The sequence below is a fragment of the Perca flavescens genome, chromosome 13, assembly GCF_004354835.1.
Source record: "Perca flavescens isolate YP-PL-M2 chromosome 13, PFLA_1.0, whole genome shotgun sequence".
NCBI classification, from domain to species: domain Eukaryota; kingdom Metazoa; phylum Chordata; class Actinopteri; order Perciformes; family Percidae; genus Perca; species Perca flavescens.
This window is the reverse complement of record NC_041343.1, coordinates 35,801,025-35,824,240: the sequence shown is the minus strand read 5'-3', so window position 1 is coordinate 35,824,240 and position 23,216 is coordinate 35,801,025. Positions and strand designations below refer to the sequence as shown.

The window sequence follows — 23,216 nt, the reverse complement described above, 5'->3', positions numbered from 1 at the left end:
CCAACTCCACCAGACCAGACTGGACATGTCCAACTCTACCAACTCCACCAGACCAGATTGGACATGTCCAACTCTACCAACTCCACCAGACCAGACTGGACATGTCAAACTCTACCAACTCCATCCAACAAATGCCAACAAACAGACAGCCCACACTGACCCAACTGTTGGAGTTTGTTGGTGTTTGTTGGCATTTGTTGGAGCAGTGTGCAAGCTCCCTAACACACATGTAGCTAACACACATGAAGCTAATGAAGCTAACACACATGTAGCTTGTTACATGTGCCTCTTGAGTGTGTCTTGTTTTCTTCCTCTCGCTCTGTTTCTCCCTCTGCCTGTTGCACACCTGAGTGTAATCAGTGCTCAGGTAGAGTGGGGGGGTTTCCAGCACATTTAGGTGCTGGAGTTTTGTTATTTTAGTTTATCGTGTTAGTTTGGGCTGGAGGTTACAGGTAGTTCAGTTGTTTGTCTCTTTTGTTTGTTCTAGGATTAGTTTACCCTTTTCAGGTAGTTTAGGGGGAGACGCGGGGAGCGGCGGCCCACTGCGAGGTTGGTCCAGCGTATTCCCATCTTTTGTTCATTTTGGCCGGGGTCTCCAGTCCTTTTTGTTTCTCTTTGTTTGTTACTTTTGGGAATATTCATTATTTAATAAAGCTTGTTGGATAATTGTTAACATTGTGGTATCCTTTTTATATGTTGCATCCTCCAATCCCTTTTGAGCCTTTGTTTGTTCCTTTAAATGGAGGCCGTAACATATTTGGGGGCTCGTCTGGGATCACTGGACGGGATCACTGAGCACTGATTACACTAAGGTGTGCAACAGGCAGAGGGCAGAATGAGAAACAGAGAGAGATACATGAAGCTAACACACATGTAGCTAACACACATGAAGCTAACACACGCAGAGTCTTCTCTTCACTTGTACTTGTTATTTTATGATGTTTTAAATAAATATAAATAAATTAATTAAAAACTTGTGTAGTCCCAGTTTATTGATGCTGAGGTTTACAGCCATCAGTCCTGTTTATGGTGTGGATATTTTCCGGTATGCATGGTAACAGTAGCTGCGGATTTTAGAGTGAAAGTATCAATAATTAAAACCATTACATAAACTCAGTTGAGCAGTGAAGATTATGAAGGTTTTCATTACATATTCTCTGTTACAGGGGTTCCCAACTTTTTGGGCTGAGTCTCAGTTCTCTTATCTGATATCTCCTCACTCCTAACTCCTAGCTCCTAGCTCCTAGCTCCTCGCTCCTCGCTCCTAGCTCCTCACTCCTCGCTCCTCGCTCCTAGTTCCTAGCTCCTAGCTCCTAGCATCTCGCTCCTAGCTCCTAGCTTCTAGCTCCCAGCTCCTCGCTCATAGCTCCTAGCTCCTAGCTCCTCACTCCTCGCTCCTAGCTCCTCGCTCCTAGCTCCTAGCTCCTAGCTCCCCCCCCGCCCCTTGTTCCTCGAGCTGATCAATAAAGCACCTGTAAAACATTCTCATATCTCCGACAGAAGAGCAGAGTTTTATTCAATTGGAGACTAAAACAGTTCAGTCACGTCTACAGGTTTGATTCCCGCTTATCAAAGTCACATCTTGCTACTGAACACGTCGATGTCCGGCGCCTCCTCTTCTCCTCTCTCTGGCACCTCCTCCTCCTTCGGCGGCGAGGCGTCAGACGCCTGGAAACCTCTGAAGGAGGGGCTGATGGGAAACCGTCTGAGCCAGTGAGTCCGTCTGATCACACCCATCCCCAAAGGAAGATCATACGAGGAGGAGGAGGAGGAGGAGGAGGAGGAGGAGGAGGAGAAGGAGGAAGACCTCCACTCCACTAACCCTCGCTCCTGTCTTGATCCTGCACACACAAACAACAACACATACACAGACACACACAGACACACACACACAGACACAAACACACACACACACAAAGACACACACACAGAGACACACACACACACACACAGATAGACACACACACACACACACACACACACACACACACACAGACACACACACACACACACACTGTTTATAAATGTTTCTCTTCATCTCTATGAGACATTTATCTCAATCAACACTGTCGCTCACAGTAACAGCTGGCCCTGAGTGTGTGTGTGTGTGTGTGTGTGTGTGTGTGTGTGTACACGGAATGACCTTTCAGTTTTTCTCTTAAACGAACAGTTCAGCATTTTCTAAACGCTTCTCCGTGATGTGTGTTGTTGATATGTTTCTCAAGACTACGCACATTGCCACGCACAATTGACAGACTGAGGAAGACATTTGTCCACAGGGCCATACTACTCTACAATGCTTCACTAAAGGGAAGAAGAAAGAGAGACTTCTCTGCATAGTCTGTCTGCCTCTCCTCCCTCTCTTCCACTGACTCCTATAACAACAGTTATGTACTGACTGCCCACTGACCCACTGTTTACTGCTTACACTGTTTACACTGTTTACTGGTTATATTAGCCCATATGCACAACCCCTCCCTTTATCCTTTATCCTTGCACTATTGGACTTATTTCCACTACCACCATGACACACACTCTCATAGAGCACCTTACCTTCCCTGTCACTGCATGCGTCTCATGCTTATACACATCCCATAGTACATCTATCTATCGCTATCTATTTTCAGATTGACTTCAGTCTTCATGTGTCTTTTCAGCACTAAGCTGGAGTCCAGATAAGCTTAGCAGTATAGTAGCAGTATAATGGTTATATGTGCTAGTATGTCTGTGTGTGTGTGTGTGTTACCTGGTATTGTGTTGTCAAGAGAAAAAGCCAGAAAACCTCCAACAAACATCTCAGTGGACAGAAGAACGGTCAGGATCTGATCCAGCTCTGCCAGACCTGAACACACAAAACTGATCTTTAGGATCTACATCTACACACACGTTTTTTTTTTAATCTTACATCAACATTGTCTACTGGACTCAAATATTTAGAGCCTCCTAGATACTTTGAGAGTAGAGAAAAATTTCCTATAAGCCAAAATGGAACAGTCCTGCTCACTAATATCTGTAACCAGGGGCTGATGCTGGATCATCTGTAAACCTGTAGGACTACACCTTTCATTCCAAAAAGACAACATGATGTTCCAGAACAGATCAGAGAGACATTTAACCACCCTGATGAGCAGCAGGTACATCAACGCCATACCAGCCAACAGTCCCGATTTACGTGGGAGTCTACCTACTTTTAACCCTTTCTCCTGCCCTGCTCCTGATTGGTAATTTAATGTGCTAATCTCCCGATTTCAATGATTCAAACGGTTTCACAGTTCCTGTGTTTTTCCAGACTGGAGGATATCTCATGGTACAACCCGGCAACCCAAACAACCCGCCCGCATGCCGTGCGTTCAAGCTCCCATTCGAGTCAGTCAGCTGAAATGAAAATAGATGAAATAGCTCCTAAAGTCAAGTCAAAATGTCTGTCCTCTTGGTGCTAGACATTCCTGTTACTAGCTGCTAGCCACGTCAGCAAACACTGCGTTTTGCAAGTATACGGGCAGACTTTAGCTTAGGACAGGGTGGGAAAACTGACGTTAGCAAACACAACATAAACAGGCTTTGGAGGCACAAAGAGGAACTTCTAACATCAGCTCGTTCCTCTGAGAGGAGTGTCGGAGGCTGATAAAGTCACAAAGGCAGAGGTGAAAATGACCATGCTAGCTGCGAAAAACATTATTTCTTTTTTGGGGTATTTTCATTTTTATAAGATTTAAGGCTCATTAATTGTCCCAAATGTCCTAAGGCGAGAAACTAAACATTGAATTGCTGCCGATGCTGTTGTTAATGTTAATTGGAAGTTGCTGGCTGGAAAAGCATCAGCTAATTGTAATACTGTAAGTAGGCCACTCCAACCAATACCTCAGAAAATCTCCCTCTTTTTCACAGCACAATATTGGCAGGTATGATCAACAGAATGATCATGTTGTGCAGTAAGGAGCCCTTTAACACTGCGGCTGCAGCACAGCAGAAAGTGTGATTTACAATTTATAGCCATTAAAAGGATCCGACACTGACACACTCTCACCTGTGCTGATGGAGTTCGGGTGGTTGTCCAAGTAATTCGGTAAAGTCAGACCAAAGAACATCGAGAACCCAAGAACAAAAAGATTTCTTGACGAGTTCAGATCCACCATTTGCAGGTTAGAGAGACCGATGGCTGTGATCGTACCTGAGAGACACAAACACACCTGGAATATATTATTACTTCACCAACAAACCCGTAATATATTATTACATCACCAACACGTTTGTTCCTGTACAGCTATTTGTTAACACATAACTCACCGAAAAGCGTGCAGAACATTCCTCCGAGGATGGGATCTGGTAGTGAAGCAAACAGGGCGGTGAACTTCCCGACTGATCCCAAAATAAACATGATACCTGCTCCATACTGCACCACACGCCGGCTGCCCACCTGCACACAGGGTCAACCATTCAGACATATACCCTACACACAGGGTCAACCACTCACACATCTACCCTACACACAGGGTCAACCATTCAGACATCTACCCTACAGACAGAGTCAACTATTCAAACATCTACCCTACACACAGGGTCAACCATTCACACATCTACCCTGCACACAGGGTCAACCATTCACACATCTACCCTACAGACAGAGTCAACTATTCAAACATCTACCCTACACACAGGGTCAACCATTCACACATCTACCCTACACACAGGGTCAACCATTCACACATCTACCCTGTACACAGGGTCAACCATTCAGACATCTACCCTACAGACAGAGTCAACTATTCAAACATCTACCCTACACACAGGGTCAACCATTCACACATCTACCCTGCACACAGGGTCAACCATTCACACATCTACCCTGCACACAGGGTCAACCATTCACACATCTACCCTACACACAGGGTCAACCATTCACACATCTACCCTGCACACAGGGTCAACCATTCAGACATCTACCCTACAGACAGAGTCAACTATTCAAACATCTACCCTACACACAGGGTCAACCATTCACACATCTACCCTGCACACAGGGTCAACCATTCACACATCTACCCTGCACACAGGGTCAACCATTCAGACATCTACCCTACAGACAGAGTCAACTATTCAAACATCTACCCTACACACAGAGTCAACCATTCACACATCTACCCTACAGACAAGGTCAACCATTCAAACATCCACCCTACAGACAGGGTCAACCATTCAGATATCTACCCTACACACATGGTCAACCATTCAAACATCTACCCTACACACAGAGTCAACCATTCAAACATCTACCCTACACACAGGGTCAACAATTCAGACATCTACCCTACACACAGAGTCAACCATTCAGACATCTACCCTACACACAGAGTCAACCATTTAAACAACTTCCCTATTAAAGATGTTGGGAATTCAAGTGAGTCACATGACTCATGACTTTACCAGCTCTGAGGACTAGATACAAAGGTTGTGGGATACTGATCCTTCATGATCAGGTATATGAGAAAATATCCAGTCAGTCTTGACTCAGTCACTTCTGGTCAGAAACCGGTACGTTTGTATAAAACAAACGTCTTGCAGGTGGGTGTGGCCTCCATTACCTTGGTGATGGCCAGAACGCCTATGTTTGGACTGGAGGAGGTTGAGCCATTTCCGGTCCCTAATAGACCAGCAATGATGCAGCAGACGCCTTCAGTGAAGATTCCCCTGAAACAAACAAACCATGACACACCTGTGGGGGCCGAGTCTGCCGGAGAGAAAACATCACTTCCAGTTCTTGTCTCACCTGTTGACAGCGTGGACCGGAGGGGGCGTGGCTCCAGACATCCGAGCACAGACATAATAATCACCAATCGACTCCACGATGCCAGCCATGGTGGCACTCAGCATCCCCAACACCCCAGCAACCGTAACTACCGGCAAGCCCCACTGGCCTATCAGGATCCAAAGGGAGCAGAGGCAGGAAGTCAGTTTTTATGAAATAAAACTGCTCTGACAAGGGATTAAATTGGACTTTCTTGAGAAGTAGAAGTCCGACTTGGTCATGATGATTGATCCAGAGCTCTGATCAGAATTATGTCAAAAAAGCTTTTCTGCCACTATTCTTTCTAGATATAAATTGATACACTACAATTTTTTTCACCAAATTTATATTACACCACACAGATTACACAGATATAAACCTGAGATAGCCAACAGGTGTTTGAGATGTGGTCATGTGCTCATTCTTACATTGCACTTGGTCTTGTACAAGACTTACTTCATTCTGGCATAACTTTAGTGACATTATGACATTATGAACTCTTACTGGATTCACCTTCCCACTAGATCCACAAATCTTCTTGTTATTGGACTTGACAACCATTAGTGCATGTTTATGAAACTTCCAAAAGAAGCTCCTGTGTATTGCAAGGAAGTGAACAGCCATAACATGGAAGTCAGATTCCCATCTACCTTTTGCTAGATGGTTTCCGGAAAGGAATTTCAAGTGAAATGATCCCATATACTCTTAGAAATTAATAGCAATTTTTTTAAGATTCTGCAGCAAACCTTGGCCTATATGGATACCTTGCCAACTCATATAGAGCACTGCTTGCTCTTTAGGGAATTACTGTATTTGCTGGAATTTTTGGGGCTTTGTAAATTATAGAGTGTGGTCTAGAACTACTCTATCTGTAAAGTGTCTCAAGATAACTGTTGTTATGATTTGATATTATAAATAAAATTGAATTGAATATAGCATGAGATCTAATATTATGAGGTTACCAAATCCCTTCCTTTTGTGTAGGTTCTTCCTTAGTTAGATAGATAGACATTTATTGATCCTTTCGGAAATTCATCTTGCACCATACAGCTCATCAGCTAACCCTAACCCTGAAAGAACCAAGCAGGTCTGTCTTGTTGCTTCATCCACATCTTCTTCATAACTTGATATTTTCAGCGTGTCTACTGAAGACTGGAAACAGTTGATGCTGATCTCATGTTGAGATGTAAAATAAAACTGAAACACAACAGATGTTCTGACTAACTGAGCACAGCCTGTGATTGGCCAACAGATTCTCACTAACATCTGGTAAAATGCGGACACTTGGTCAGGTGCCTTTGTCATTGTTATTGACGTTAAAAGTCTCCATTAGCGTCATATAACATGCATTAACTAAACGTGCTTTAGGTAAACGTGCTTGGTTGGGACTATTGACGTCCCTTTAGACACAGTTAGGTTAAGGAAAAGGTCGTGGGTGGGCTTACGTTTCTGTGACTTGCGGGAACGGGACGGTTAAAGAAGAAAGCGACTTTAGGAAACGTGACACGCGGGACACGATCCCCGGTCTCCTGGGTGAAAGTCCTGTGTTTGATCCACCCCCCCGACCAACGTAACTACGAGGTATTTCCCCCTTACATACTACTCTCTAAACCCTGTGGAGCTGCTGCTCTCCCCGGTACGTTCTACAAACACACTGAAGGGCGCTTTTTTCGGCGCTTCAGACGCTGACAGCCACTGTCCAAATGTCCGTATTTTACGAGTTCGGAGTGAGAACGGGTTGGATTGGCTGACTTCAGGTCTTACAGGGGTAGGGTACTCTGAACCAGGGAGATGAAGCCATGATGTCACCGCGGGCGTCCGTCCGGCCCTTGTGTCCGTAGCGATCCGGGTTGCTTGGCAACATGTCGGTCAGCGTGAGAATGTAACAAACGAGCCAGACCACCATGATGGCGAGGATGATCTGAGAGAGATGACAGAGTTAGACACTGAAGAGAGCTTTAGTAACTACAAGAAAACCGACACTTTAAGTGGGGTTGTTATTTACAGGAAACATTTTGAAGATCTGGACTCTGGTGGACGACAGCCCTTTCTTCCTTCTGTAAACAGGAACAGGAAGTGAAGTCTCTCTCAGGTACTGAGCAAACAGCACAATGAGAAAAATACACCTGCAGAGACACAGAGAGACAGCTGTCTGTCTGTTTATCTGTCAGACAGGTTGTAGGTTCAGTTCATTAGAGCAGAAAAATAAAAACAGGTAAAACGATTTACAGGAGGACAGACAGACAGAGACAAACAGACAGACAGCTAGACAGACAGACAGACAGACAGAGAGAGAGAGACAGACAAACAGACAGACAGGATTCTCACAGTGTGGACAGGCCCCAGTGAGACCCAGCTCTGTCTCCAGCTGTGGTGAAGACAGACAAGCCGATCAGTGAGACAGTTGGAGTGATGGTGAGTGGGCCGATGTACTCCAGCAGCAAACCTGGCAACCCGCACAGACCAATCAGAAGCTCCACAGAACTCGACACGATGATGGCCCCCTGGATCTGAAACATAACAAATGAATCAATAAATTAACCGGCTGCACTGTCTAACTCCAGCTTCCTGTTTTTTGATTTGATTTGATTTATTAGACAGTAACAGAAATAAATGCATAACAAGATGCCATCACAGTGACATTGCACATTTAACAGAACTGTCGAGGATAACACAAGAAAGTTACAAACTTATTTCCATTGTGGTCCTCGTTGTAGTCTGATAAAGATGTCCAGGCAAGCTACAGCTGACTAAAAGGTACCTTGTGTACACTCAACCATATCCAAATACAAATAAATACAAATATATACATCGGAATAATAAATAAAATCGAATCTAATTAGCATTTAACAACCATTCACCACATGCTCGATTAAAACAACGATCTGACTGGCTTAACTTAATCTCAACTGGGAGTTTGTTCCATTCCATTGCCGCCATGTACAAAAAAGTATTTTGCCCAGAACAGGTCTTAAATCTACACGGAACTATGTCTGTGGCACTACCTCTAGTTGAGTAGCTATGAGAGTTTCTAATAAGCTTAAAATAATCTTTAAAATACCTTGGCTCATTCTTATACAAAATCTTTCTCGTTAATCTTAGTTTCAACTGTCTCACCCTGTTTTCGACTGTCAGCCATTTTAATTTCTTAAGTTCAGAAGAGCCAACATGATCTCTATAGTTGAGATTTAAAATCAACCTGACTAATTTATTCTGTGCCATTTGAAGTTGAACTTTTATCCTCTTGGGTGTGCTACTGTACCATGTAGTACAGGCATAATCAAAGTGTGGCTGAATTAAAGCATTTGCCAACATTTTTAAAGTTTCTTTATTTAGAAACTGAGCCTTACGAGCCAGAAATTTAATTCTTTGGTTCACTTTTTTGATAACCTTTTGACCCATACTTTCGCCACTCACAGAACTGTCCAAATCACAGCCCAAATATTTAACACAATTTTTTGCTTCAATCTGGATACCACCCAAAGAAATGTCAAGCTCAGGAGTCCTACTCAACCTTATTTTAGAACCAAATAAAATAGATTAAGTTTTCCCCAGATGCAAAGACAGTTTGCTCTTTATCAGCCATTCACTTATTTTTTGTAACTCATCACTCAAATGATTCTCAATAACTTTTATATCCTTATTGGAGTTTAAATGGAAGCTGCTTCAAAACAAGCTCAAATCTAAAACTAAGATTTGCCTATTTACTCACATGAACCATTGAGGTCGTAAAATCCTATAAATACCTTGGGACCGCCATTGTTGCAAAATTGAACTCAAAAGGCTCAGCAGCACTTGCATTGTTAAAGGAAACTCATATTTTTATATTAAACAACACCAAAAGGAACATGTTTTATTGTGCTTTTATTGAGTCAGTCATGTCCCTTTCATTGGTGTCATGTCTTGGTCATGCACCCTTAACCTGAACCTCCACAAATATGCATCCAGGAGGATCCTGCTCAGAAGCTGAACCACTGACCCTAAGCTGCTTTAACTCCAGTGACTTACGACAGGAACAACTCCCACTGAGAAGATGTCTGACTTCCTGCTGAGTATACAGCTCTCTCTCTCTCTCTGTTTAAACAAGGACTGAATGATTCTAGTAACAGCCATGGCACCTCAAACTCCCAAAAGACCACCGCAAGACATTCTGGGGGAAACAGTCATAAACTCTCCAAAGTCCACAAACACCTCATTCAGGACCGTGTACGAGTGAACAGCTGGTCACCTGATTCTAGACTAGGACATAATCCACATCAGTCCTCCTTAATCTGAGCTCCAACAATCAGCCAGAGTCTCGTTTCAGCTGCCTGACCGAAGCATTCTCAGGGAGGCTGAGGATTGTGATACCCCGATAGTTGGAGCTCATGCTCCAGTCCCACCTCCATGATATAAGATGACCCAATAAGGTTCAGAGCTTTCAAAATCTCAGGCTGAATATCATCCAAAGCTGGTGCCACTGTTTCTTCCCCTGAGTCAGACTGGTTCAAAAGTTCTTCAAAGTGTTCCTTCCACTGTCCAAAAATATCTATTCAAGGTCAGCGGTTCTGCTCCCTGCGTCAAGTTCCACATCAGCAATTAGGTCACATTTTCATTTGTCAATACTTGTCCCTTGGTGATGGAAAATGAAAATTCAATGATGTCTGCATCCCTTGTGATCTCCTGGCCTTGATGTGTTCCATCTGTGTGTAATTACTTCCCTCTGACTAGCTGTAGTAGGCAGATTGTTTTGTACCATTTGGTTCGATCATGCAGCTCTAGCATTCCTTCCTTGTGTTTCTAGTAAGTTAAGACCCTTGCCTGATTTGGACACTGCTTTAATTGTACTTCGAACAATAAATCTTGTGAACTGAGTTGCCTGCTGAGTCGTGCTGCTCTAGCTGTCACCTGGACCAACCAAACCAGGTTTTATCTGATTATCGCACAGATAATCTTCATGTACATCATGTATGTATGAGTGGTGATGAATGTAATGTAAGGTACCTCTCTGATGCGTGGCTGCCAGATGTGGGAGGTGTTGAGAGGAAGACTCCAGTTCCCATAAATTGCCTCTGCAAAGGAAAGAAACAACAACCTCCTTATTTTTATCCTGTGAATGTTTAATTAAAACATTAAAATCATCCGGCAGACAGACAGACAGATACACAGAGAAACAGATAGATGGGCTAACAGACAGACAGACAGACAGAGAAACAGATAGACAGGCTAACAGACAGGCACACATACAGAGAAACAGATAGACGGGCTAACAGACAGACAGACAGACAGACAGACACTCACCCTCACTGGGACACTTCCAGCGGTCCAGACTGAGGATTGCTTGTGCAGGAATCAGGAAAGCTAACGCACTGGCCTGAAACAGAGGAAGCCTACACACACAAACAAGAGCTGGTTGTGTTATGGTTTCGGCATTTTGATGGCTATTTTGTTTCCTTTCTAGTTTTCTGTATTTATCCTGTTTGCTTTATTCTGGACTGTTATTTATGTTCCCTGTGTTCTCTGCTCTCCCTTGTGTTTCGTTTTGTCAAGTTTCTGTATTTGGTAGATTCCATGTGTTCTGTTAGTTGTTCCCGTTTCCTGTTTTATTTTGATAGTCTGGTCTTCTGTCTTGTCATGCCTAGCTTTGCTTTGTTTCTCGCCTTGGTTGATTGTCCTGCCCCGCCCTGATGTGCTTCACCTGTTGTCTCACCTGTTTCTCATTTACCCATCACCTCATGTATTTAGCCTCTGTGTTCCCCTTGTCTTGTGTCAGATCGTTTTGTGTCGGTACCTGTGTTAGTTTGTAGCCATGTCCTCGTGTTTTTCTCCCTGTACCTTGTGTCTGTGCCTGCGTCAGTGTTCTCCTGCCTATGTTTTTCCCGTCAGTTCTTTTGTTTTGTGAGTTTTCCAGTCTTTGTACTGCCGCTTTTGTTTATATTAAATCCTCCACTGCAAACGTCCTCCTGCCTGCCTGCCTGCTCTCTCTGCATTTTTGGGTCCTCTATTTCCCTCACCTTAACATAACGATCTGACCACCATGGACCCAGCGGAGAGACGTCTGTTTGCAGACAAAGTGGCCCAGTTCGACCACACAGTGGCTAGACTCATCAGCTCTAAACCGAGCCTGCGATCGCCAATCCTGGAGAGGATCGCCACCCAGCAGCTCTGGTTCGAGGAAAGACCATGGGTGAGTCACTTTGTTCCCCACCTGGATGACGTTAAGAAGAAGCTAGAGTGTTTTCGTCAGGCCCATCTCAACGACTCACCCACCAGCCCGCCTGCTCACCAGCCAACTAACATTGTGGCTACTGGGGCATTGTTTGTCGCTCCGTCTATCTCCTCGCCTGTTCCTCTGAGTCGAGCCCCCACTCCACCCGGAGAGGAACCAAGGCCCTGCACGTCTTTGTTTGGACAATTTTCCATGTGGCTTAAACGGACCGATGAAGCTGAAAGAGCCAGCCGGCAAGCTGCTAGTCAGAGACCTAGTACTTCAACTAGCAGTCCCGCCTGGCCGTCTTCGCAGGGACCTGTGGAGGCCGTGGTCGGAGGAAGGGACGTCGTGGCTCTCAGCGCCATGTCCCTACTCAGCCTCACAGCGGACCTGAGCCTGACCTGACCTGGGTACCTGAGCCTGGGCCGACCTGTGTGCCGGAGTCGCCGCCGACGTGCAGCCGCCCGGAGTCGCCGCCGACGTGCAGCCGCCGCCGACGTGCAGCCGCCCGGAGTCGCCACCGACGTGCAGCCGCCCGGAGTCGCCGCCGACGCGCGGCTCTCGTGACCCCGGGCCGACGCGCGGCTCTCGTGACCCCGGGCCGACGCGCGGCTCTCGTGACCCCGGGCCGACGCGCGGCTCTCGTGACCCCGGGCCGACGTACAGCTCCTTCCCAGCCTCCCGGCCTGCTAGCGGCCTCTTCCCTGCCTCCCAGCTGGCTAGCAGCCCTGCAGAATCCCAGCTGGCTAGCAGCCCCGCAGAATCCCAGCTGGCTAGCAGCCCCGCAGAATCCCAGCTGGCTAGCAGCCCCGCAGAATCCCAGCTAGCTAGCAGCCCCCTTGACTCCAGGCCAGCTAGCCTCTCCCCTGAGTCCAGGCCAGCTAGCCTCTCCCCTGAGTCCAGGCCAGCTAGCCTCTCCCCTGAGTCCAGGCCAGCTAGCCTCTCCCCTGAGTCCAGGCCAGCTAGCATCTCCCCTGAGTCCAGGCCAGCTAGCAAGTTCCCCGAGCTCCGGCTAGCCAGCATCCTCCCTGACACTAGGCTAGCTAGCAGCTCCCCCGAGTCCCGGCTAGCTAGCAGCTCCCCCGAGTCCCGGCTAGCTAGCAGCTCCCCCGAGTCCCGGCTAGCTAGCAGCTCCCCGAGTCCCAGCTAGCTAGCAGTTTCCCCGACTCCCAGCTAGCCAGCAGCTCTCCTGAGTCCCAGCTAGCCGGTAGTCTCTCTAGCGTCCCCGAGTCCTCTGGTGTCTCTGGTGTCCCCGAGCTCTCTGGTGTCCCTGAGCCCTCTAGTGTCCCCAAGCTGCCCAGTGTCCCAGCACTGCCCAGCACCCCTGTGACTTCGCCGGTCTCCGGCTCCCATGAGACCGCCTCTGGGACTTTGCCGGCCTCCGGGACCGCCTCTGGGACTTTGCCGGCCTCTGGGACCACCTCTGGGACTTTGCCGGCCTCTGGGACTTTGCCGGTCTCTGGCGCCCCAGAGACCGCCCCTAAGACTGTGCCCGTCTCTGTCACTGTGCCTGTCTCCATCCCTGTCACCGTGCCTGTCTTTGTCCCTGTCTCTGTGCCTGTCTCCATCCCTGTCACTGTGCTCATCTCCGTCCCTGTCACCGTGCCCGTCCTTGTCACCGTGCCCGTCCTTGTCACCGTGCCCGTCCTTGTCACCGTGCCCGTCCTTGTCCCCGTGCCCGTCCTTGTCCTTGTCACCGTGCCCATCCTTGTCTCTGTCCCCTTCACTATCTGTGTCCCTATTTCTTTCCCTGTGTCTGAGTCTGTCCCGTCTGAGTCTGTCCCGTCTGAGTCTGTCCCATCTGAGTCTGTCCCTGTTCTGTCTGAGTCTGTTCTGTCCGAGTCTGTCCCTGTTCTGTCCGAGTCTGTCCCTGTTCTGTCCGAGTCTGTCTTGTCAGAGTCTGTCTTGTCTGAGTTCGAGTCTGTCTTGTCTGGTTCCGAGTCTGTCTTGTCGAAGTCGGCACAGTTCCGTGTTCCCTCGGTCCCCAGTCCCACAGTTCCCAGTCCCTAGTGGCCCTCTGTGTTCTGTGTCCCCAGTGCTCTGTGTTCTCTGTGCCCCCAGTGCTCTGTGTTCTCTGTGCCCCTAGTGCTCTCTGTGTTCCCGTGCCCCCGGGGCTCTCTGTGTTCCCTGTGCCCCAGGGTCCCTCTGTTCTTTGTGCCCCGGTGCTCTCTGTTCTTTGTGCCCCAGTGCTCTCTGTGTTCCCTGTGCCCCCGGGCCCCTCTGTTCCCTGTGCCCCCGGGCCCCTCTGTTCCCTGTGCCCCGGGCTCCTCTGTTCCCTGTGCCCCAGGGCTCTCTGTTCCCGGTTCCCCAGTGACTGTTTCCCCCCCTGGACCCTCCTCCGGACTCTCTCGCCCTGCGTGGGTTGTTTTTGTGTTTTGCTGGGTCGTCTGGAATCCGCCCCTTGAGGAGGGGGTTCTGTTATGGTTTCGGCGTTTTGCTTGCTATTTTGTTTCCTTTCTAGTTTTCTGTATTTATCCTGTTTGCTTTATTCTGGACTGTTATTTATGTTCCCTGTGTTCTCTGCTCTCCCTTGTGTTTCGTTTTGTCAAGTTTCTGTATTTGGTAGATTCCATGTGTTCTGTTAGTAGTTCCCGTTTCCTGTTTTATTTTGATAGTCTGGTCTTCTGTCTTGTCATGTCTAGCTTTGCTTTGTTTCTCGCCTTGGTTGATTGTCCTGCCCCGCCCTGATGTGCTTCACCTGTTGTCTCACCTGTTTCTCATTTACCCATCACCTCATGTATTTAGCCTCTGTGTTCCCCTTGTCTTGTGTCAGATCGTTTTGTGTCGGTACCTGTGTTAGTTTGTAGCCATGTCCTCGTGTTTTTCTCCCTGTACCTTGTGTCTGTGCCTGCGTCAGTGTTCTCCTGCCTATGTTTTTCCCGTCAGTTCTTTTGTTTTGTGAGTTTTCCAGTCTTTGTACTGCCGCTTTTGTTTATATTAAATCCTCCACTGCAAACGTCCTCCTGCCTGCCTGCCTGCTCTCTCTGCATTTTTGGGTCCTCTATTTCCCTCACCTTAACAGGTTGAAAGTCAGCAAACTTTCCCTTAAAGCGTAACTCTTGCTAAAATGCAATCTAGGGTCTTTTTGTGAATGTACCTGAGTCAAACTTTAGTTCAAAAGCGTAATTAGGACGGAATCACCACTTTTAAGATTTACCGTATTCTTGTTTTTGGGTCAAATGGCCTTTTGAATGGGAGTGCTATGGGCACTACTATGATAGCATCAAAATCACTATTTTTAAAACACTAAGAAGGCTCCACACAACATGAGACTTTGCTCCAAGTATCACCAGGGGCTCTACACGTGAACTCAGCATTGACAACATTGTTTGTGTACCCAGAGTTTACTAAAAAGAGTTTTAAACAATCACTGTAGCAGTTGTTGTTTACGCTATCTGCCATTTTCCCAGTCAAAAAGAGTCAATCTCCGAATGTGAATTCCATCCATAGGAGGAAATGTCATTTTTATATGAGGCTCCTTTTTCAACTACAAGGTCAATACTGTTCTTCACTAACAACAAAAAAACAAAAAACAACAATTATCCATGCATTTATATGGAACTAAGATGGCGCTGCGGATAGTGGCCTCAATATTTCGCACTCTAGTATCCTTTGTTTTTGTGCGTTTATTATGTTTTCTGTGGTCCTTCGCCAATAACTTATACCAGAGATGAACTCTTAAACTTCAGGCAAACTTCTACAGGAACACTTTCTCTGGTTTTCACAAACCCAGCAAGCTTTAACGAAATCCTGGTTTCTACAGTCTCTCCTTACTACTAGAGTCTCTCCTGACTCCTACAGTCTCTCCTACAGTCTCTCCTGACTCCTACAGTCTCTCCTGACTCCTACAGTCTCTCCTACAGTCTCTCCTGACTCCTACAGTCTCTCCTGACTCCTACAGTCTCTCCTGACTACTAGGGTCTCACCTGACTCCGACTGTGGTCTGGATCAAAGTTGTGATTCCCACGGTGGTGAAAATGGTTCCCACCAGCTGGCTGATGGTGTTCTGGTCTCGGCCAACACACATTGCCTCGGCCAGGAGAAACGGCACCGCCACAGTGCCGCTGAAACACGTCAGGTAATGCTAAGCACAGAGAAGAACAGGTGACATCAATCCCTTCTCTGATTGGACAAACACAAGACCCAGTGGTCTGTCTTTGGTTCTGGTCGTCAGCCTGCAGCTGCTGAACAACAAAATCGTCCAAAAAAAACCCTGACATCATGGTCTGTATCCAGTGTCCAACCAGGACAAAAACATTGCTTAAAAACCAGAAGCTCTGAACATAAATATTTAAAATAGTTTTCTATGGAAATGTATATATTTTATTTTATTTAAATACAGTTCAGGAATTTGTTTTATTGATAGTTTATTGGTTATTGTTGCTTACTGCGCATGTGTACAACCTTGAAGAAAAAAAAACATTGTGCTGAGTTAGCAAGCATACATTCTGGAAAACAAAAGGATATCAAAAGTATTTAAAATGTATATACATATGTGTATGTGTATATGTGTGTATATGTATATATTTGTATTCATGTATTTCTCCGAATGATTTGTATATGCGACAGGAAGATGTTTGTTAAATAAGTAAAGTTGTGGTGTCCTGTAATCCCATGTGGGATTGGCCAAAATGTTTGGCATGACACAGAAATAAAACATAACTAGTACACAGTAAGTCAGTAGTACAAAGTAAGTCATTAGTACACAGTTAACCTGTAAACCTGAAGCAGCAGCACAGCACAGCACTAGTCTGCTAAATTTAAAACCATAGAAATAAAATGGGCAGAAAGGACATTTCCTAGTTACTAGTTACGTGCCATTTGCTCGCTATTTAATGGAGAAGTATACCTGTGACCATTGAGTCAGCTTTATGGCTTTGCCCTGTTGCTCATCCTCCTGGTTTGTGTGTTTGTTACTGCTCTGTCTAGGAGTTTTTGTTGTGTATGTGGTGTTTATGTTCTGCAGAGCAAGAACATGCTGAAAATCAGTTTTATACTGAGTCAGGCCCGATTGTCTTTAATCTTTTCCTGTTTAATAAATAAAAAATGAAATGAAAATGAAAATTCCAATCAAATTAACATAGCAGGATGGTCAGAGCAGCAGCCATATTATCCACCATGTGTGAATCCAGTGTTACCTGTAGTCCCAGGAGAATACACAGATACCAGGGCGGGACGTCTTCAATGGTGTAAATCATGTCTGAGCCCGCCCCCTGCGCTCTTATTGGCCTGTTTGTTGTATCATCTTCCATGGGCAGAATAACTCTGTCTTTATGGCTCTGCTCCTCTGCCAGGTGATCATGGCTCTGATTGGACAAACAGACACACAAACCTGTTAATAGAAAACAGTGAACCAGTGGACACCAACTGTCTGACTCCGGTCCAAAACTGAATTGCGAGAAGCTTCCATCCGGACCACGAAGCCTTTAGAAATTATGTAAATAATATGTGAGTTGCATATCCACACGTGTCTAATTGGCTGCATCACAGCTGTTGTGAACAACTCACAGAGCCGCGCCCTCGTCCTCTCTTACTCCGAGAGCGGCATCATCATCGCTCAGAGCCACAGAGACGTTAAGACTATCGTGGCGTCTACCATGGTGCCATGTCTGCAGGACAGGCTGCACTACCAAAACCTGTGAGAGATTTCAGACACAAAACAATCTGGACCGGAGTACTATCATTTCTTTTATGAATGTTGAGTCAAAGCACTGCAGAGATGAGTTTAACAGCACGCTGCTTACCTTACAGGCGTCGTCCATTTCACCTGTAGCCGTTTGACTTCTACTACGTCTACTACTGAAGAGAGAGAAAGAGACACACAGAGAGAGAGAAAGAGAGAGAGAGCTAGAGAGAAAGAGAGAGACATAGAGAGATAGAGAGAGAGAGAAAGAGAGAGAGTTTCAGGTGAAAGTCCATGAACAGCAGATTGAGTGAGATTATTAACCCTCTCACACAGAAACGTGTGACTGAGGCAGCAGTTTCTGATTATCGATGATTGATTATCTCTGAGGTCAGAGTATAACTTCTCTCCGTGTGAACTCACCGATGTGTTATATTAACTGGATACTGGATCACAGAATGGCGTCTTATTGACCTTCCTGGTTTCCTTTGGTGATGTGCAGTAGTGTTTCTCCCGCTGGCTAAGAGACTTTACATCATGCTGACAACGTCACAGGTTTTTAAATCGTTTTTCTCAACTCAAGGCAAGTTTTATAAACATCAAGAGTCATTAGAACAGAGAGCGTCATGACGGAGCTTGTTGGCAGGTTGCGTGTCATGGCAGCAGTTTTATACTTGTCTGTTATACAACAGTGGCCTACGGGGAAGTACTGTCTGTGCTCCAGGGGGATGTTTAGCAGTAAGACCTGTCACTTTATTGACAGAGAGACAAACTCTCACTGGTTTGACTAGTTAACAGGAACCACACACACACATGCATGCACACACTCGCACACACACACACACACACACACACACACACACACACACACACACATGCATGCACACACACACTCGCACACACACACACACACGCATGCATGCACACACTCGCACGCATACACACACACACACACACTCACACACACACCCACACACACACACACACACACACACACTCACACACACACACACAGACACACACACACACACACACACACACACACACACACACACACACACACACACACACACACACACACACACACACACACACACACACACACACACACACACACACACATCTATCATCTATCACTATCACATCTATCACTAAACAGCCATCAGCTATCGTTTGGCGTCTCGGAGCTCGGTAGCCGGTGGTCGCCTTGTTTCGCAGGATATCTTACGTACATTATTATCATACGTACCAGTTTATATGAACACGTAGTTTTGTGACAGAACTTCCACTTCAGCTCTTTGATTTCAAACTAAAATAACACTGCAATAAACCAGACTACACACCGGAAACTTCTGAACTAAAACCACCTTCATCTCTTGCAAAGAATACTTTTATGGAGGATATATTTATTCATAATTCAAATTGAAAGTCCAAAGAGAAAACGAAGCAAGATCAAATTAAAAATATCATTATTTAAATACGCTACTAGGAAAAATCATGCCATAATTGAATTTAAAAAAGAAAAAGGAAACTGAAAAAGCAAAGTTGAAATGTAAAATGATTTATCTTTTGAATTTTACATTTCGATTTAACATTTGGTTTTTCCACTGACAGATGTCAAATGAGGAGGCGTGGCCCAAAGGCTGGAGGGAGGGTCTGAAACGAAAGGGGTGCAGAGGCACCTCATGGACAGCAGGGGGAGCTGACTGCTGGGAAGCACTGTCTGGCTGCAGCTTCGCTACCAGGCTGGCTTGGACTCTGGATCATTTTCAAGAAAAAAGTCTCAGAAGTGAATTTAGTGGTGAAACAGCAGACGGAATTTTTTTTTTTTTTACAATTTCCGTCTGCTATTTCACCACTAAATTCACTCATGAGACTTTTTTATGCGAAAGATTTACTGTGTAGAGTTTGAATATGGGCAGTTTTACAAAAACTGATGACCAATTGCACATTTTCTCTTTGATGTTGTCAGACTCGAGAAGCTCCAGTCTGACGTGACATCCAGCTCGCCAGCCGGCCAGTGATGCTCACGGACCCCACTGTCAGCTGGAAGTCTCTCAATAGAATCATGGACAAGTTTATTTGCTGAAATATGGCTCATTTTCCATTTGAACACATTGTCATCAATATTAAAGGTTTAAAATGACCCATTTTTCAAATTTGGATGTCATTTCAAAATTGGAAATCAAACGAACGAAATAGTACACGGACCCAGTTACAGAAACTACATGAAAACTTCACTGTCGTTGCATGAAATGTCGTTTGTGTTTAGGCTATATCATCAGTTTCTATGATCTAAAGTGAAACAAGAGGCCAAGCTGCAGCCAGACAGTGCTTCCCAGCAGTCAGCTCCCCCTGCTGTCCATGAGGTGCCTCTGCACCCCTTTCGTTTCAGACCCTCCCTCCAGCCTTTGGGCCACGCCTCCACTTTTGACATCTGTCAGTGGAAAAACCAAATGTTAAATCGAAATGGGAAATTCAAAAGATAAATCATTTTACATTTCAACTTTGCTTTTTCAGTTTCCTTTTTTTTTTTTTTAATTCAATTATGGCATGATTTTTTCTAGTAGCGTAGTAAAATAATATTTTGATCTTGCGGCGTTTTCTCTTTGGACTTTCAATTTGAATTATGAATAAATATATCCTCCATAAACTTTATTAATTTAATTAAATAAAAAAAACAGAATCGTGATACAACCAGACTGGTTTCATGCAGCCTTTTATTGCATTGATCATCTGCACTCATACACAATATTACAATAATTAGAACAATAATAATAATAATAATAATAATAGTTTTTCTACATTTGTAGTCACAGAGTTGCATAATTTTCAGAGACATAAAAAATGTTCGAGGACAGACTTTTCAAAACTTAAAATAAACCTTCACATGACCAGTTTGGGTTTAACCTGGGTTAGCCTGGGTTTAACCTGGGTTAGCCTGGGTTCAGACCAGTTCAGACCTGGTTCCTCTGTAGCAGCTGGACTTTCAAAGTCTTCTTTCAAACTATAAAACCTGGTCCTGGTGTTTCAACAGTCTGCAGGTCGGAGCAGCTGATTGGTTAGCCCCGCCCCTCGGTGGGAGGAGTCAGAACACACCTGTATCAATAATCAATAATCAATTATCCTCCCGACGGCGCAGTAACGGTGCGTTCAAGTGCAGCGGTAAAGTCTGTGTAACAGTGATTGATTAATGGACTGACTGCTGTTTGGACGACGCAAAGTGAAACGTGATGTCATCAGTCTGGTATCCATGGAAACACGTCTCTGTAAATATAAATAATTGTTGACTTTCCTCTTAGCCAATCACAGCGCATGATTCCCCCGTCAGTGTCAGCAGCTCTTCAGAGTCGGAGCACTGCGGAGACACAGAGAGATGATGTCATCACTTACACTGATGATGTCATCACACACACACACACACACACACACACACACACACTGATGATGTCACTTTACCGTGTGAAAAGATAGTTTGATCTTTTTCATCAAAGTGGAGAGTGAGTTTCTTTGGCTGTCTGAGGTCACTTCCTGTTGAAGACTCTGGCTAACTCTCCCAGAATGCACTGCTCTGTGTGTCTTCAGAGACGAAGCCTCAGCAGCCTCTCAGAGACATCAGCTGTTTAAACAGCTGATTATTAAATTATTATCTGATTATTAAATTATTATCATGGTTTTAAAACTTCCCAAGCTTCAGAAGACACACACACACACACACACACACAGCCTTTAAAACCTCCTGAAGCATTATTTGTTTCTTTTCATGCTGTCAAAGTAAATTATTTATTTAACAGTTTAGTCAGTACTGATTATATACACTAGGTCACCAGATGACCTTTGACCTCTGAGCCTGATCATCTACTATATACACTAGGTCACCAGATGACCTTTGACCTCTGAGCCTGATACACTAGGTCACCAGATGACCTTTGACCTCTGACCCTGATCATCTACTATATACACTAGGTCACCAGATGACCTTTGACCTCTGACCCTGATCATCTACTATATACACTAGGTCACCAGATGACCTTTGACCTCTGAGCCTGATCATCTACTATATACACTAGGTCACCAGATGACCTTTGACCTCTGAGCCTGATCATCTACTATATACACTAGGTCACCAGATGACCTTTGACCTCTGAGCCTGATTATCTACTATATACACTCTGTCAACAAAAGAGCAGAAAAAAAGGGTTGAAAAAAGTAAAAACTAAAATGGGTGATCAGAATAGAAGTCAGATTCCCTCTCTAACGTTTCAGCCCCAGGGGGGTCCAGAGGGTCAGGGTCTGTGGGTTAACCCTGACCCTCAGGACCCCCAGAGGGTCAGGGGGTCCAGAGGGTCAGGGTCTGTGGGTTAACCCTGACCCTCAGGACCCCCAGAGGGTCAGGGTTTAGCCTCTGGGGGTCCTGAGGACCCGACACAGAGAGAGCACACGGGACATTTATAACGCACCTGTCCTGATGATGTAGTGTTTATTATCACACACGTTTTTACCTAAAACCCAAACATGTTCAAAACCATTCATTACATACACACACATATGTATGTATGTATGTATGTATGTATGTATGTACATACATACATACATACATACATACATACATACATACATACATATATATATTTACATACATACATACATACATACATACATATATATATATATATATATATATATATATATATATATATATATATATATATATATATATATATATAACGCGTGAGCGTTTCAGGTAAAAACATCTGCAGCCGTTTACCAAACATCTGTTTGCAGGTGAGAAAATCTGACGTTTCGGTGAACCAGCCAAACGGCGGTGACCGTTCACCGTGGCGCGTTTCTGTCTGGCCGTGATGCTACAGTAAAATCACCACAGAAGAAGAATGAGAAGTTTGACAGTTTTTTAATAGATTCAAAACATCAGAGAGAAAAAAAAAAAACATACACAAGTCGCATCTCAGATTTAGTTTTTTTGTCCGTGTGTTTCCGTTATTTTGTCCCAACAGGTTTTAGTTCAGGATCTCTGATCTGCAAACAGACGGTAAAAAGAGTCTGGAACTACAACACCTTCATCATCATCATCATCATCATCATCATCATCGTCATCATCATCAGCGTCATCGAGGTCGGGGACCAAACACGGACAGAGTCTGTCTAAATAAAACATCTCTGAGCATCAAAACAGAATAATTAAAAACATTAAAATTAATCTCAGAATGTCAACAATTCTCTAGCTCAATAAAACAAACAGCCCTCTAAATTCTCAGATTCTGATTGGCTCTGAGGACCAAACTACGGGGACCAATCAGAGAACACGTGATGCATCAGCTGATCCCCTCTGGACCGCTGCGGCTCTGCTCCGGACCGTGTTTGGGACCCCGGCCTCAGTTTGGACAACACTCCGTTAACTAAACTATCGCGTCACGCGTCGCGTCTACGGCAACGGTTAGCTTAGCTTCTGGATTAGTGTTTATTTTTACATTATTGACGTAAACGAGTGACATCATCGTGATGTGTTAAGTCAGCCAATCAGCAGGCTGAACTTACTCTTAAAGAAACAGAACAAACTTTAGTCTGAATCTCACTTTAGAAACTCATCTCTGGATCCT

At 45.0% G+C, this 23,216-nt stretch overlaps 1 protein-coding gene and 1 long non-coding RNA gene across 3 annotated transcripts; both read right to left on the bottom strand.

The window, feature by feature from the left end:
- Positions 1–1,499: 1,499 nt before the first annotated feature.
- Positions 1,500–17,737, bottom strand: slc23a1 (solute carrier family 23 member 1). The gene is made up of 15 exons (XM_028594633.1): positions 17,720–17,737; positions 17,510–17,611; positions 17,114–17,281; positions 15,902–16,059; positions 11,066–11,154; positions 10,769–10,836; positions 8,114–8,295; positions 7,791–7,911; positions 7,550–7,706; positions 5,768–5,915; positions 5,583–5,688; positions 4,288–4,417; positions 4,028–4,171; positions 2,747–2,842; positions 1,500–1,841 (listed from the first exon to the last, which is right to left on the bottom strand). Exons 1-15 carry the CDS (start codon positions 17,735–17,737, stop codon positions 1,576–1,578), a joined length of 1,953 nt encoding a protein of 650 aa, XP_028450434.1. The 3' UTR covers positions 1,500–1,575.
- A 2,683-nt stretch (positions 17,738–20,420) lies between these two features.
- Positions 20,421–22,158, bottom strand: LOC114567366 (uncharacterized). 2 transcript variants are annotated; one of them, XR_003694162.1, is made up of 3 exons: positions 21,689–22,158; positions 21,058–21,492; positions 20,421–20,956 (listed from the first exon to the last, which is right to left on the bottom strand). It is a non-coding gene; the product is annotated as an uncharacterized LOC114567366 (long non-coding RNA). The 2 variants fall into 2 exon arrangements; XR_003694163.1 differs by having other exon boundaries at positions 21,741–22,158.
- Between the last annotated feature and the right edge of the window lie 1,058 nt (positions 22,159–23,216).

Bases quoted from the DNA above. Each gene is read 5' to 3' on its own strand.
- slc23a1 (XM_028594633.1), bottom strand. The intron at 16,060-17,113 runs GTAACACTGGAT...CTCTGTGCTTAG, and splicing joins GTATTCTCCTGGGACTACAG to CATTACCTGACGTGTTTCAG. The intron at 1,842-2,746 runs GTAACACACACA...TTGTGTGTGCAG, and splicing joins TCTTGACAACACAATACCAG to GATCAAGACAGGAGCGAGGG.